This window comes from Aphelocoma coerulescens, chromosome 7 (genome assembly GCF_041296385.1).
Source record: "Aphelocoma coerulescens isolate FSJ_1873_10779 chromosome 7, UR_Acoe_1.0, whole genome shotgun sequence".
Lineage (NCBI taxonomy): Eukaryota > Metazoa > Chordata > Aves > Passeriformes > Corvidae > Aphelocoma > Aphelocoma coerulescens.
The window spans coordinates 23,409,198-23,426,106 of NC_091021.1; the positions used below are offsets into that span (position 1 = coordinate 23,409,198).

The 16,909-nt window shown below is 44.6% G+C and overlaps 1 protein-coding gene across 2 annotated transcripts in view; it reads right to left on the reverse strand.

Annotated features, from left to right (window-relative positions):
- LOC138113039 (unconventional myosin-X-like) overlaps positions 1 to 16,909 on the reverse strand; it is a 74,873-nt gene that overhangs the window by 51,847 nt on the left and 6,117 nt on the right. The window contains exons 3-10 of one of the 2 annotated variants that reach the window (XM_069020844.1): positions 14,238 to 14,425; positions 13,862 to 13,996; positions 9,614 to 9,738; positions 8,276 to 8,289; positions 7,594 to 7,678; positions 6,011 to 6,114; positions 4,535 to 4,664; positions 3,558 to 3,676 (exon numbers count right to left, since the gene is read on the reverse strand). In XM_069020844.1, coding sequence (XP_068876945.1) covers positions 3,558 to 3,676; positions 4,535 to 4,664; positions 6,011 to 6,114; positions 7,594 to 7,678; positions 8,276 to 8,289; positions 9,614 to 9,738; positions 13,862 to 13,996; positions 14,238 to 14,425 — 900 coding nt within the window. Of the gene's footprint in view, positions 1 to 2,626; positions 2,658 to 3,557; positions 3,677 to 4,534; positions 4,665 to 6,010; positions 6,115 to 7,593; positions 7,679 to 8,275; positions 8,290 to 9,613; positions 9,739 to 13,861; positions 13,997 to 14,237; positions 14,426 to 16,909 lie in introns of those variants that run through there. The other variant, XM_069020843.1, reaches the window with a different exon arrangement.

A 16,909-nucleotide genomic window follows, 5' to 3' on the forward strand; every position in this document is an offset into this window, starting at 1 on the left:
GAGAACAGAAGGCATAAGGGCCACACGAATCTCTCTATGGGACTTCAGGTTCCTCCACTCCTCTTCAGGTGTCTCAGCCTCTGTATGGGCTGTACATATATGGTGCAGTATTTATTTGTATTAAGTTTTCTGATGGCCAGACCACACACAGACAAGCCATGTATAATCTTTGGGTAACTGAACTTCAGAGGGTGAAGGAAGGAGAAACAAAATTGGTGACATTTTTTGGAACAAGTGCTGGGACAGGGAAGGTGGCAAAATACCTCACAACTAAGCCCACAGCAGTAATTTGTATCACCTGAGCCAACATTTGCAGTGGCAGGCAAGGTATCTTGGTTCAGTACTCCTAGTGGAACTGTCAAATGGGTGTCTGCTCAGTTTTCAAAAAACTGGTAGGGCAGGATTTAATAGAATATTCGGTCACCAAGTTACCCTCAAAAATTCCCTTTTGAAAACTTTCCTGCAAACAGCATTGTCCTACTGGAATCCAGTTAGGCTGGCCAACAGCCAGGACACATGCCCCAGAAGTTCATGGGTTGAAAGACTTTCATGCAGTTTACCCAATATCCCATGCAGTGATCATAACCAAGTATCACAGGTGAAAAAAATAACTTAAATTACAATCACTAGCAGGCAGTAGACAATTGGGTGTATGTAAGCGTGTGGATGAACATCCAAAATCAAACTTTTGGTATCTCAAGCAAGAGCCTGCTACCTGATAGCTGAACAAGGAATGGGCTGGTTGCATACTTTGATAACACTTGGACAAACCAAAGTGGCACACCTGAAATCCCCCAATTAATAAAGAGACATGAGACAGAACCACAAATTATGAGTCTGATCATATGCTGTCATTCTGCACATACACTATTTAGAATGGGAAACCAGAGTTTAGGGTTCTGGAAAGAAGAGAAGGCCAAAAATAAGGGTCCCCAAGAAGAAGACATGATTGCAGAGGGTAAAAAAGGGGCTAGGAGAGAAGATGGCAAAGATCGTGACTGGAAGAAAGATGCTGGAAGTGGGGAAAGATCCTGGAGATTGGAGACATGGAGATAAATGGTAGGGCATGCCCAAGGACCTCGGCTGGTAGTACCTGAGACTGATAACTGCAACTGCACAATATAAAGCCTGACAAGTTTTTGCCCAACCCTCCTGGACAAGCTGCAAACTCCCAACTGGGAAAAGAAGTTGACATCTAGAGAATGTAGTGCTGAGGGGTGAGCGAGGCACTACATGAAATAATCAAGTAGGTGAAAGCTGTAATCTTGTCATTTCATAAATAAACCGCAGTAACTCGATTACAGGTTGTTTCCCGTCTCGCCTGTGACACCAGCAGGGCAATTCCTTCAGTAGGCCAGACCAGCAATGACAGATCTTTGAAATGCACCCTCATCCCCTTCAGTTTTGCAACCCTAAATAACATGAGCTATTTGCTAATGGCACAGGCCAACTGCCTCTGATCCCTTCCAGCCTCTCACAAACTTCTGAGGCCCAGACTGCCAGATCCTCCTTTTCACCCAACCACACTGGTTTTCTTCTCCTTTCTCTTCCTAGGTACTATTTCCTCTTCAGCACCTCAAAGTTGACACAGAATAACCTCCCTTCTCCAAGAGAGAATGTTTCAAAGCACGGGCACACACATCTTTTCTGGGTATTTCTTCTCTCCATCAGATGATCTGTCTTATTAGTTGGGACTAAGAATGTCCTCGAGGTCATGCCTCTGTAGTGTCTGGTTACACAGTAAGTTGGACACATTTTCCAGGAACAGGACCTCCCCATCCAGCTGTAAGCAAAGCCCCTTTCCCCACAATATGGCTCAAATGAGATTCTCAAAGGCGCCTTTCATCCTCCCAGCTTTGCCTGCCTTTAGGCCAGTTCATCCATTCTGCCCACTGAAATGTCAAAGCTCAGATGGGTAATGAGCCCATTACACAATGAGAAATCCCCAGCTACTCTATCCCTACAACAAGTGGGAATAGGTGGGTGCAGCACTTAGTCAGGAAGAGTCTTTACAGGCCCAGTGTTGAGTGCAGCAGGCTCTCCTAGTGAAGACAGCTAAATGGCAGCATCCACTTGCTATCACAGTTTTCTCGTGGCCTTGGTACTTCATTGGGCTGCAAGCAGTAACTGTGGGGTCCAACACACACGTCAGGAATAGCTACACCATCAGGGAAAGCTCTGTTCAGGGAGACTCTTGTAAATCCTACAACTGCATACCATTGCTGTGGACTGCATGAAGTGCCTCTGGTATTATCTGTTATCCAACCTTACACACTGCAAGAGAAAGATGTGGCTTATTTAGGACAGACAGCTGGGAAGAAAAACTGTGGTACTGGATACTGAGGGTATCTACCACAGACTACAAGCTGAAAAATAATTTTCACACAATTTCACTGTGAAGAAAGGTCACAGACTATGCAAAAAAAGAGACCATTTCTTAAAGGCAAAGCTTGGTTTGTGACATATTAGCATGTGTGTTCACAGCAAGAAAAGAAGCAACTACTCTACCATAATGAGTACTGCTGAGACTTCAGCTTGAATACAGTGCCCAGTTAGGGGCACTCCACTTCTTAAAAGATGTGGGAAAACAGAGACAGAAGACAAAGAGATTTAGAAAATTACTTACAAGGAAGCACTGAAGGAACTGGATTGTTTAGCTTAGAAAAGAGAACACCACATGAAAAACTTCACAGAAGCCAAAGCTTGTAAGGTGGACAGCTGGGATGTCAAAGGTAATCTAAATATGAGGAAAATCTTTTCAACTCCAGACTCCACTGCAGCTAAAGCAGGATACTTAAAGATGCTGTGAAACTCCTTCCATGGGAAATCTGAAGGAAAGTTAGACAGACATCTGTCAGAGAGTGTCTAGTAACTCTGGCTTCTCTGCCAATGTAGGCGTTGGATTGATAACCCTCTGCAGTCTGTGCCAGCACATGATTTCCATTACAGATGTTCATTTTGCTATAACATGATGCATCTTCCATCCTAGTAATATTACTCCTTGTCTTCCAGTGTCTCGCATTTTATTAATGACAGAGGATTTTCTACAGTTATCTGTGCATGGACCTGAAACACCAAGAGTGCCCTCAAGTGATCAGCAACACCACAAGAGTTACATATCAGTTTACTCAGTCCTCCTTTGTGGTTGTATGGATACGGAAAGAAGCTGCTGCGGGGTAACAGCCTAACATCTGCCGGGTGTTTTGTGGGAACTGCGTGCCAGCTTTTACTTTCCAGTAAATGCAGCATAACCTGGGAGTTCTGCAAGGTTAAAGCACGCACACGTGCAATTACCACAAAGCATCTGATGCACCTTCTGCATGACACAAGCAAGACCAGTTCCTGCTGAGTGAAGGTGACTTAAAACCAGTATTGTGCATTGGCATTTGCTAGTGAACTCCCCGGTAAAGCCTGAAAACCAGAGTCAACACTACCAATAAGGGCAAAAATACCTGAGGAAGCAGGAGGCCCTAGGCTGGAATGGGTGACACAAGAGGAAGATCAGGGCCTGGAAATGCAGAAGTGGCAGAAGCAGAAGCACACACTAGGACACTTACCTGCTCCACAGTGAGAGGGGAGCTGATCTCTTCCCCACGTAGAATCATGGACCTCTGTGTCAGTACTTCAGAAAGCTGAAAGGCATCTAAGCCCAGGAGGTCACTGGCAACATTCAGCACTATTAACAAAGGAAGACACACTTTTTTCTCCTGCATGGATCCCCATCACTCATAGAGATATTTTTGCAGCTCGGTGAGGAAATCACAGGGACTCCTACATGACAGATGACTAAACCCCAGCACAAAACACACTCCCCCTTACTGAATTCTCTTCAGCATACCCAAAGCTGTAAGCTCACAAACCCAGTCTAAGGGTCACATACCCATTATAGGCCACAGTCAGATACTCAAGTAAGTCAGCCTTTCTGCTGACAGCAGGAAGAGCAAAACTCTGGGTAAAGATCAGCACCAGCAAAACATTGCATGAGAAGACATGTTTTTGTAGAAGCACAATACTGCAGTCTGAGCATGGGATTGCTAAACTTGGATGTTAAAGAAGAGAGGCAATTAACTTAAGACTTGAAGCACTTGTAATATGTATTTATTGCTTCTGTCTGTTTAGGCACTCACTTTGTGGACCAGCTCAGACTGGATAACTGTAACAGAGTGCACACCAGCAACTGCTTCAAATGAAGATGGGGCATAGTCTCTAACAGATCACTTTTATCTCAAACTCCTTCCTGGTCCTATTTCTTCCATCTCTTTCAATGCAAAAGAGAAACTGTGAGGCTGTGGACTCAGTCTGAGAATATCCAGGAGCACAAATGGATCCCAGGGCCACAGACCAACTAAATCCCACTGGTACCCCAGAGCCCTGCATCCTGTGGCAATGGTTTTGTAGGGTTAAACTACAGGGAAACTGCTGGTGAAGGCACTGCAGACCAGCATAAGGGAGGGAAAAAGGACAGTGGAGAGGGCTTTATTGGGGGCCTTATGGGGCTTTGCATGGTCTACCAAGCTGCTACAGGCCTACTTACCTGCTTTTGTTGTAACCTGGGCCCCACCAGCTGTCATGAATTCAACATTTCCCAAATGAAGTGTGCCAGAAAGAAGTTTGAAGATGTCTCTGATTTCTTCAGTGCTGAAGTCCACCACCTTCATGGCAGTCTATGCAAAACCACACAGCCACTGTTAACTGTATGTACAGCCAAGTACAATGTAACCACCACACTCAGGTCCAGTGTGTGTAAGATGTAAAACTCAGAATTATAGTCACCATGCATCCACATGAAACAGGATGGCACAGCACCTCTCTCAGCTATACATTTGTCAATGATATTTACTGTCTCCCATTCTCTCCTACATTTACTCTATTGCCATCTAAGGCAGGTGGGCATTTGCCCTGTCCTCAAGTTGGACTTTGCTGCCACCATTGATGGTCTGTCATAGAAAGAGTATGTTTGTGCCTCTGTGAGGAAATCCTACCCTGAACACTGGCAGCACAGGTTACAGATGTTACTAGATGGCTTCCACATTCTCCCTTATTTTCTTCCCTGAATGACAGATTAAATTAAGATACTTAATTTACTCTGATCCACATAACCCCCTTAATTCATTCTATCTTAGTATAGTAGATCTATGCAGCAAGATTTAAAACCAGGCTTTCAGCATTAACTGCTAGATGGTTGGAAAGAGATTATCAGATAATAAGGAAGTATGGCACATTCCCTCTTAGTGCCTGCATGTGAGCCAGGGTTCTTGGGCATAAATTGACTTTGAGAGGTAGGACCTAGTTTTCATGCAGTCAACCTGTCAGTGGGACACTGTGGGGTTCTAGTTCCCTTCTTTCCTCCAGCATCTCCTCAGCTGAAGAATAAATGCCATATTGCCATTGAAACTCCTGCTGTACAGGTGTTTCCTTCCCTTAAATCACACCTAACCAGGACCTACTGAAATCCTAAGCTGACCCTACTCGTCTTGCCTAGCTGGTTTCACCTACATTATTAAAGCCCTCAGGCCAACAAGCATTTATCAAATAAAATATGAATATGCACATTCATCCTGCTAACTCCCTTAACCTCTGATAAAGTTACAGGTGTCTATTGAATCTCTGAGGTACTTCAGAATAGGTGATTTTCACAGGTGGTGTAACTTTACTGGAATATTTCTGGGGAACAGTACCTTCAGACCAAACTGTTCTTCTAATGGTCAGTGTGAGGTTTCCTGAACCAGGCTATCTAGGAGACTCCCAGGAACCATTATGGGGTGGGTTTCTGCTCTCCCAAATTCTCCATCATTCTAAATTATTATTCATTCTGACTGTTTCCCAAATTCCCCCATTTCTGTACACTAAAACCACTTTTTGAGCCTTGTTTTAGCTGAGTTTTGGACTTGTTGAACACCAAATTTTGGCTTCGGGAAAATCAATTCTGCCTGTGAGATCTAAACTATGCAGCATGTTTAGTCCTTGAGACTGTGCCCAAAAGTTCAGGAGGAGTTAGGACTGGACTCACCATGACCTTACTGAACATCTCTACATCATTCAGGTTCTCATCAGTCACACAGCCAGACTGGTTCAAGTAGCGGTAAGTCTCTGGCTCACAGAGGGAGAGGCTCTCTGCAACAGAAGAAGAAGAGGCAGGGGAAAGACAACAATTTATTTAGCAACCAGTCTTTTAGTTCATGGAAGAGGAGGGTGTGCTTTAACAGAGCTTGCAGATGGTATTCAAAATTATTTAGAACAGTCAAATCCCAAGCTGCAGAGTCTCAGAAGAGTATCTCGATACTGAATTGACTCAAGAAAAAAAATTAAATTCTAGCTCAGAAAGTGCACAGAAAAATAGTCTTAACAGCATACATATGGTAATGACCTCTAAATTAGATATCATCACTTGAGACAGTTCAGAGAGCCACAGTCAGATTTCTGAAGACATTCAGTGCTGACCAGTAGTCAAACACTGAACATAGTTCACAAAACTAAATGTGAAACCAGAATTAGGTCTCTGTACATCTGTTATGCAACCACATCTTAAACACTATCTGCAGATTTGATCTCCCATTTTGAAAAGAATGTAGGAGAACTAAAAGATCAATGGAGAAAGGAGGCAAGGATGATCAAGAGCCAAAACCACAGTACAGATGGGGAAGTGAAGCAGCCTGGGACACCAGCTCAGAGAGGTAGATGGAAAGGAATAGCAGAGATCTGCTGAAGATTCTGTTTTGTATGTTTCCCCTAAGCAATTGCTAATAACCATGGTCCCCACTATTTTCCTTTGCTTTAGAGTGATCTCTGAATTGACCTATGTAGCCATTCCTGCACATACCCACTAAAACTGAAACCCTACTCCCTTCTACTCTGTCAGGCCCAAATCTTCCATCTGATTATCCTAACAGACAACAAAAGCATCAAGAAATTCCCCAGGCCCTCAAAAACAGAGTACAACTGTAACATGTTCCTGCCTGCCTATCTGACCTCTCCAGAAACACCACCAGTGCTCAGCAGTGCCCAGGACAGATACACACAAATGTTGTTAGAGGGATGCTGCACTACAAAGAGGATTCGTCCACAGGGTGCAGCTGCCACTTTCTCTGTGTGCCCTTTTCAAGACCCACCTCTCCCCTCCCCAAGCACAGAGCTATAAACCCTTTGTTCAGACACAAGACATGTTTTGGCTCTAGTCCTTCCACTACATCGCTGGTCTTTGTAATTCTTCTCTCTACTATTACCTACACTGTAGGTTTGTTCTAAAAATATATCTATCAGTCCAACCTTTGAACTCCTTGAACAGCTCCCACCAGCAACTGAATCAAGACTCTCTACCTTTCCTCTGCCTCTAGCCAGTTTCATCACCTCATCACTTTACACAGACTTTTTCCTTCAGCACAGAATTCCTGAAGTGTCTTTTCTCATAAGGCATTTCTGTCATCCTTAGCCTCTTCCTCTCAACTCTCCATTCTGTTTCCCATGAAATCACCATATGGCCTTCAAGAAGAAGCTACATATCAAGTACCTGAAATATCCATGCTCTGACTTACAACTGCTTCAGATGTTGGACTGGAAACAGGTCAAGAGACATATCCCAGAAAATGAAATTACCTTTCTGCTCCCCGCTTACACCAGCTAGCAGGGCATAAAAGATGTGGTAATTCCGCTCCCCGGGGTTCTGATGTACCACCCTGTTCTGAAACAAAGAATACAAGAGTAGCCAGTAGAAAGAGATCAGACTTGAGGTTGCAAAGGCAAAGAGAGGACCAGGATACAGGTAAATCTCCAGCCAATGCAAAGAGGGGCTTCTTGCCATTAAATGATGGTTTTGTCTAAATAAATTCTACATCAAGATCTTTGTGGCTGTGCAACTGAGCATACACATGGACAAACTGAACCTTGTCAGTTCTGGCCCTCCTCCTCAGTGAATTCCTGACTCCAAAGTAAACTACATCCAAGCAGAGATGCCTGCATTTGGAGTTGCACCCCATATTCTTCTCTGTGGAGCTGAGTTTCCAGGTACTTCTCTCTCCCTTTCTCCTTGGTAAACAGTTTTTTCTTGGAGTCTCTCTGTAATGCAGTTTATCAAAGATGGGAGAACAGGCTGTGGTAGATACAGAACAAACATTGCTCCTCTGCCTCTTCCTCAGTGGGGACAGTTGCAGTAGTAACACCTAAGGAGCTGATGTCTACACACTGTGATGGAGACAGCCTTATCCAGGAGGTGATCTGGCACTGCCACACCTCCTGTGAGAAGAGGGCTCACCCAGCACTCAGTAGACGTGATACCTACCTTTTCCAGTAAATCTGAACAGCATGTTAAGGAAAAAAACATCCAAGTGACAGAAGCACAGATTGCTTGATGATAGGCAAAAAATCTTCTAGACACATTGGGAACCCTGCAACAAGCAACAAATCATGAAGTAACTGACACTTTGAAAAGTAGCTAAAGAGTGGTTCTAAACATCATCTCAGATCATCCTCTCTATTCACTGTCCAAGGAGGTATGATGTGCAAAAGAGATATTTAAAAGGGCAGGGCCAGATAGAGCATAGGTAACCTAACAAAGGACGAGCCACATTAGGGACACGTAGAAAGATTAGAGGCCACTCTAATCTGAAAGTCTGCATTGCACACAGCAAGTCTTGCATCAGTTCTCATTGCTCCTGCAAGAGACCACTATCTTAAATCTACTGACAGCACAAAGAACAGAGGCTAAACAATCCAAGCCTGTCATTTACAACAGCAGTAAATTCATCTGGGGGCTACTCCAGTGGCAATTGGTGTGGTTTGCACTCAGCAGCAGCTTTGAGCATCAACATCAAGAAATGTAGCCAGGGCAGCTTTACCTGCCTCATGGAGACAAAAGATATGTCAAAGCCTTTGGGAGAGGGGTACCTGGGCATACAGGGAAGAAAGTCATCATGGCACAACACAGTTTGACTATTTCCAGTATTCACTGTCCTTGTTGTCACTGGAACAGGCTCCCCACAGAAGTGGTCATGTCATCAAGCCTGTCAGAGTGCAAGGAGCATCTGGAAAATGTTCATAAGTCATATGATTTCATTTTAGGTAGTCTTGAGAGGAGCAGGGAGTTGGACTTAATGATCCTTATGGGTACTTCCCAATTTGAGATATTCTGGGATTCTATGACTAGGGTTCCAAGGTCCCCTGAAGAAGGTAGCCCAAAACAGGGACTCCTAATTCTCTTATGCACCCAAATATTGTGCAGAATATATTGATTCTTAGTTTGGTCTCACTTTTCTCAATCACAAATTCATTGGCAGAGCTAAGATAAGGTAACAATTTTATGTGGAGCAAACAGGATGCAATCAACCTGGGGGATCTTCCAAGGTAGCAAATTCCAGGATTTTAAGTATCAAGTGTTGAGATTAACAAAGTGAAAAGTCAAACTATGTCCCTACCTAATGCAGTACTGAGACAAAAGGTTTCCAGAGTTAGATGCTGCAGAGCCACAAAACAAACACTTCTTCCCTCTTTGAGTTGCAAATTTGCCCACAGTTGTAAATTGACTTTGAAAAACTGTGATGAGGGATTTCCTGACCCACACTGAGCTCCTCCTCATCTTCGCTCACTCCATCCATTTCTGGTCCACTGACGAAAAGGATACAATCAGTTACTCGTCCTCCCTGGATGTGTCCATGTTGAGAGAAGTGCAGCTGGATGAACTTGCCAAAGCGGCTGGAGTTGTTGTTATAAACTGTCTTGGCATTTCCAAAGGCCTCCAGAATGGGGCTGTAGAAACAAGGCAATGAAGATACAATTAGTGATGGGATTCCATTAAAACAAAACGTGTGCCCAGTCTTTTGACATTTGCACAGCGTGTTCTGCCATGAGAGATTTATTTGCTACAGCACCAGCCTGGACAAGCAGGAAGAGCTCAAGGGAAAGGAAGGATGGCAAGAGTAATTTAACACACTGCTAGATAATTTAAACCTTTGGGATTGCAGTTAATTAAATCAGTCCCCAGTCTGTATGGGCAGCTGGTGCTCACACTGTCAGGGGCATTCCCCACTGGTGTGGCTTCAGGAGATGAAAGGTGGCAAGACCCAGCCAGGCTGTGTCCTCAACACAGCACATCCCATGAATGCAACGGTATTTTTTCAAGGATTTTCAGAGGCATCAGACATACAGGGAAAACACTCTGTGGCTTTAAGCCATGTACTTCTATATTCATTTTACATTTTTTCTTCTGCCTTTTAAAGAGAAGACCAGTACATACCATCTCTTAAAATTACAGGCAAACATCTTCAATCTAACAAACTGTAATAAAACAATTTGTTTGGTACTTGAATTTCATACTGGAACACACAAGCCCTTGTTACCTAAATCTTGCTTAGGCTGATATAAGCCACACGGTTTCTAAGTAGAGGGACTATACACATGCTATAGATTTGAAAATTACATTCTAAGAGAGCAACATCATCCATTTCAGGAAAAAAAAAAAAAAAGTTGCAAAAAAATCTATCATCAAAACATCAGACAGGCCATAAATGGAAGAATTTTGTCTGCTGGTCACCTTCCCATCTTCAGGGGAAAAAAAGTTAAAATGCTTGGTACTTGCTTCACAGAACAGTTCAAGAGAAAAGTCTAAACCACTCAAACTGACACGCTGAATCCAGGATTAAAATATTCATTTCTGCAATTAAGCCAATTCTAAAATAATCTGAAAGGCTGACAAGCAAGGAATCACAGAGATGCTACAAGAACAGCCTGTATGTTGGCATGTCTAATTTTACAACATATATAGTTTTAAACAAAAATTATTGCTGTTATTACCCTGAGAAATATTGGCTTTTAAACACCTCCACAGATCTATTGTGCAGTCCCACTGGAGACTGGGGCAGATATGGGATTATTCACAAGTTAGTAAGTACAGCATAAAAAATAACCACAACTACAGACACCCCTAGAGCTTGCAGAAAGCTTCAGGCACTGCGAGGGAGAGCTGTGGTTAAGGAAACGCTCAACAAGCTTCAGGAAAATCCAGGCAGTACTTTCCTAACATCTGTTGAAACAATTGCTTTCAAGTAACAAGGACAGAAATGAAAATTCCTCTGTTATAACACACTACAACCATAGAAGTGACAATTAGAGAAATCTGGGTGTACAGATCAGGAAAGTTCCTTGCCCTGGAGAATTTGAGCTCCAAGACCCACGCCTCTGAAACAAGTATGTAAATAAGGACATTGCACAGAAATATCCCACTGACCACACTAATGCCCTGAATCAACAAAGTTAATGGAGACAGACAGAAAAAGGGAGGACAGGGTTATGTGACCACCACAGATGCAGTGAGAGTGCAGGAGCCAGCTAGCCAATCTTTGTGGCTCTTAATCATGTTCAATTATATAAGAAAAGCATGAGGAAATATCTTTAAAGTTTAGTTTGGCAATGGGCTCACACACACGAGTGCGAAGTCTTTCAGGCATAGGGGAGGAAATGAGCAGGAGGGTGTCTGAGGCTGGCAGCAGCTGCAAGGCAGAGGGTGGGGTGAGCTGGTTCAGCCAGGCACGAGGGCAGGGGCCTGGGCCAAGCAAGTGGCCGTGCCAGCAGCACATCACAGTGTGGCACCTGGGCCAGCAGTGAACTGCAAGGCAGAGCAGCACATCAGGAAGGTGATTCAGGCTGCTTGCAGGATGGGCTCCAGGATTCAAAATAATGGGAACCAGTTTCAGCAGGGCAGCAGAAAGCGAAGTCTGGAGTTCAGAAATACTGCACCATATGCAGATTCAGGATTCAGATGCACAGTTGAAGACAAAAAGATTTGAAGACTTGGGGGGGGTGAATAGCAGGAAAGGTGGCTGTGCTGTCAGCAGTGGCACCAAACATGGAGAAGGGAGCTTCATAGTGAAGCAAGCGAGAAAAAAAGCTCAGAGTTAGCAGAATTTTGATTGGATGGGTGTTTTCAAGACAGAAAAGAGACAAAATCAACAGTACCAAAGGAGTTTTCAGAGCCTGATTTATGAGAAATACACCAAGCACGTATGTTCCAACACAAGCAAATGATAGAAAGGTGATGAACACTTTGTTTGCAATGCTGTCTGAAACTGAGAATCCAGCATTGTTCCTTGGTATGTGCTGAGCTGCAAGGAAGAAAATCCACCATAAGTGAACCCAAGGAGGGCCCCCATCAGAGCAAGTGCAGCTGAACTCCAACTACATGAGGTAGGGTCCATAGGAGTGGCAGCAGCTTCTGGGTCTGGGCCAGGCCTTCAGCTTCTTGTCTTCAGAGAAAAGGTGACAAATCAGATTCTCTTGCACTCATACTGCAATAGCTCATGTAGCACTGAGATGTACACAGAGCACGTTGTGATCTCTTACTTCACTCCAGCTCACAGCTGTGGCATCTTACAGACTCAGGAGTCACCTACCCACCATCATAAGCTCTCTGGATCACTGTCAAGTTATCACTTAACTGCTAAGAGTGCTTGAGCCTTCTAAGCTGCTTGCCTTAAAGCAGATTTTGCAGATCTTGAGTCATGACTGTACTGCTCTTCAGAGCTTTTTCCAATTTGCCTCCATGCCTGCTAAGATCTGCACACCTGCAAAGGATAAATCATCCAACAACAGTCTCTGGAACACCAGGTCCAAGTGCAGCAGCCCTTCTGCTCACGGCTGCTCTGCTTATAAGGACCTAAAACCTGCAATGCTCTTACAGCTGCCTCCTCTGGAGGTTTCTGCAACTATCATAGGCTCCATCTGGGACCAATCTGCAGCCTCAACCTTGACCACCCCAAACTGCAGGGCCCCCAGCAAGGTCCTTCAGTCACAGGCAAGACAGTCTTGTGTTGGGAAATTTTAATGTAGTTTATTAAATATAATTCAGGTGTTAAGGAAAACAAGGACAAAACCAATAAAACAGATTTATCTTTCCTGCCTCTTCCCCAGGCTTACCTAAAGTCAAACACCTACTGCCCTCTGTTTCTTAGCCTCAGCTTTCCTTTTTACCTCAGGTTACACCCACTCCCTCAAACCTTCCCCAACAGGGCAGCAGAGAAGCCTTGGGTCACACTCACAGGACTGCTTCTCCATGTCACTCCCTTGTTTTCTCTGCTGCTCTTTGCCTCTTACTGGTTTTCCTCAGCCACACTTTGCTTCTTCAGGTTTTCTGGATACTTTTCCCCTTCACCTCCCTGTTCCAGCATAGGTCACCTGTGGGCCATGGTCCCTCAGAGCTGTCCCTGCCCTGGCAAGGGTTATGGTCCCTCAGGGGTGTCAGGACTTCTTCTGGCATGAAGGATTTCCCCCAGAGTGTGTCTCCATTCCCTCATTGCTGCCAGCTTCTCTCTCAAACACATTTGATTCAGGCGCCATGTGCTTCCCTGCCCGCCTGATGCCTCATCAGGGTTTAGGTGGGTGGTGGCTGTTCCCTGGTGCCAGCTCCCATGGATGGTTCTCCATGAAATCACTTGCCAGGACAGCAGAAGAGCTGCCAAGTGGCCCATGGGACTCCTGAGGGCAAGACATACCAGCAGCATGAAAAACAGGGAGGCTGGGGGAGAGCAGGAGCTAATGGAGGAAACCAGGAGTCAGAGTATGACAGAGACTCACTGGGAGGACAGCTACAATCGAGAGCTAGACATTAATTCTCCATCTGCCATACACATCCCACATTGCTGTTGGAAAGAAGCCTAATCCATCCACGGACAGCTGGGAGAGCAGCCAGGGTGAGGCCTCCCAGCAAGACCGCAACCTTGGCATTTCCCTGATGTGACACCATCCAGCTCCGTGATCCTCTCTACCCAGGTCTGGCTCCATCCATGGCCCGGCTGCCCAGAAGGCAGGGACCCCAAAGGCAGGGCCCCCCAAAGGCAGGCTGACCCAACACTCGGGGTGCCCATGAGGGTGACTGTACCTGCTTTCCAGGATGGCTTCTTCCACATGAGTGCTCTTCTCAGACACAGGGGCCCCGAGGGAGGTCTGGCTCATGGCTGACAGGAATTTCAGGAGCAACTTGGTGCTCTCAGTCTTTCCAGCTCCACTTTCTCCACTGTTAAGAAAAAAACCATACATTTCATTCACAGATCCAGGACAGACAGAGCTGATGGCCATCCTACCCACAGCACAGAAGTGATCTCTAGGAATAAACGTGACATCTCCGCTGTGACAAGCAGGGATCAGGCAAAGGCAGGGAGGATGGTGTGGGTATTTAGGCAGATGTCAATGCAAATGGAACAGCAGGAGCAAGGCGTGTGACGCAGCCATGGAGTAGCCGGTTCTCCATTTCTAACCTTATCAGAACACACTGGCTGTCATGACGCTTCCACAAGCAGCGGTAGCACTCGTTAGCGGTGGCGAAGATATGGGGAGGCAGCTCACCCAGCCGGTGCTGTCTGTACAGGTCTATGGCATCCACACTGTACAGACCAGGGATGGGTTTGTAGGGATTTACTGATGCCAAGATGGAACCAATGTTTGTCTACGGGGAAAGAACAAAACACAGAAAGGAAATGAAGCTCCTGGAGGGAAAAACAAAAAAAAAAATCACAACAAACCCAGACCCTGAAATAAGTAATGGTGAAGGAGAAAGCCTAAATAAGGACATTGGGCTTCAGCAGAGAGCTCCACAGTTTGGCAAAGAATGTCAAACCCCAGGGAAGGAGCTGTACAGCTGGGTATGGATGGGGCACTCTGAATTTTGCTGCTTTACAATACAACATTCTTATCCTGTTGTCTTTGTTAAATTAAGCTTACACAATTTAAAAACATGAAGCCATCTTCATACCCAGCTACTCTGCACTGTACTTGAAGCTGAACAGCAGAGCCAGGACTGAAGGAGTATCAGGAGATACCTTCAATGCCCCTATCCACAGTCCTAAGCGGAGGGGGCGTGGCAGGGTTCAAGAACCTCCTGAATAAAGAGTTGAAACACAGACACACACAAAACACACATGTGCGAAGAAGCACTAAAGCATATAATTTTTCTTCTGCTGAAAAATGCTGTTTGTAGCAGCTTAAATCATTTGGTAAACCAAATCAAAATTGACAGCTGAAGATGAAGCTCTGGATTTCAAGGCAAAACATTTCTGTATTTTCTAAACATTTATTTTGAAAATATTTATTTTGAAAATCTCACAGATCAAAAAAAGAGGTAGCAAGATTTAAAATAAAATACCCAGAGCACAATATTGAATTTCAAATGTATCATTTTGTGAAGTCAGAAGGAAATTAATGTTGCTTTTTGGGGCATGACTTTTTCGGTTCAGCCAACCAGCTCAAATCCAGTTATTCTCAGAGCTGCAGTTCAGAGCAATGGTGCCACCTCTCTCCTAGTGATGGCTTTGTAATATGGTCAACATCCAGCTTAAATCCTGCTGCTGGTGCGGTGGCCTCCCTCACAGGGACATCTTGGACTGCTCTGCTCAAGGAAGACCCATTCTCAGCAGACATGACAGACTAAACACTTAGATTGCTGCAGGAGGTGCCAAGCTTTGTGGTTAGGGACAACGTCTAGCATTATTTCCAAACCATGAACTACCTACAAGTCACCCAACAGATATAAAAGCATTTGAATGTATCTGTTGGAGAAGCTGTAAATTAAACACTTGGTGACAAGGAAGACTCATCAGGCCAAATGAGATCTGGGGCTATAGCAATGCCAAGCTCTGAAGCCAGAAGCCAGACTGATAAGATGCTGTAGTCACCAAAATATTTAAAACTCATTTATTAAGCAGCAGTCAGAGATCATCGGGGGGGGGGGGGGGAGAATCACCTAGGCCAAACTGCATTATCAGTATAAACAGGCTAACATAGATCAAGTCCTGAGGACCCTCTGACAGGGACCTTTGTGGGCAGAAATATAATTCACTGGTAATGAAAGCAGTAAGCAAGCAGATGATTTTTGGCCAGAGAGGTGGAGAGAGAGGAAAGCATTGAGTGAGAAAACGTGAACTGGGGAAAAAGCATTGTACAAGAAGTTGAGGAACAGGCATTGTCCAGAGACTACGAGACAGAGATGTCCATTGTAACTCTTCTCCCAGCATGTTTTCCTCTCAGATGTTTCAGTTTGCATTTTCCACTGTAGTTCCACCTCTCACTAGGAACAAGAGCTCCTTTCCAGAGAACTCCTGGAAAGGCCTTTCCAGAACTTCTTCGAGTACAGCCATCTCTTTCAAAGGTGTTTCTAGGAAACTTTTCCACCACCCAGTTCTAGTCTCCTCATCACATGCATTCCCTTAGAGACAATTTCTATCCATAATTTTTAATAGCAGTAAAACCACATACATACCAGCTACTCTATCAGCAAAGTAATTGTCCCTACAGAACTCTCCAGAGCAGGACAAGCCACATGTGGCAGGTCTACTTCTCAGGACAGTAGATCCTACTTGGATGGTTAGGCATGGCATTGCTCAGGACAACACAAAATCTGGCAGTACAGCCCCTGGCTCATTTATACATCACTCACATTATGTTGGGTCTACTTTTATTAAGGAATACAGGAATTGCAAGAATGAAGAGGGAAGATGCAGGCTGTTGCTGTGCTCACATAATTTCCTTCAACAGCTGCATAGAGCTCAAATAGTATTTATCTGGAAAACAAAAGGTACTCTTGAGCTTGTCAGTATTGCTGTAGTAAATTAATTATGGGTGCCACACCAGTCTAGATAGACTGCTACCTACACTCCCTGATCAGAAAGAATCTCCTTTAAGAGCTCATGGTGGGGCTAACAATCCTACACTGAGGGGTTCTTCTCAGTGCTGAGCATGTTACAGAGGTCAGGCCCCTTCATACATCTCCAAAAGTTTCAGACCCGAGGTGCACATCTGACATTCATGCACTATGCAAAGGCAAAAAACGAGGTGTAAAGGTGTTAAACCTTAACACCTTTATGCATGAATGGAGAAGGCACAGAACTAATGCTGAATAAGAGAAGGAATGACACATCAGAGCTAGAGGAAAGGC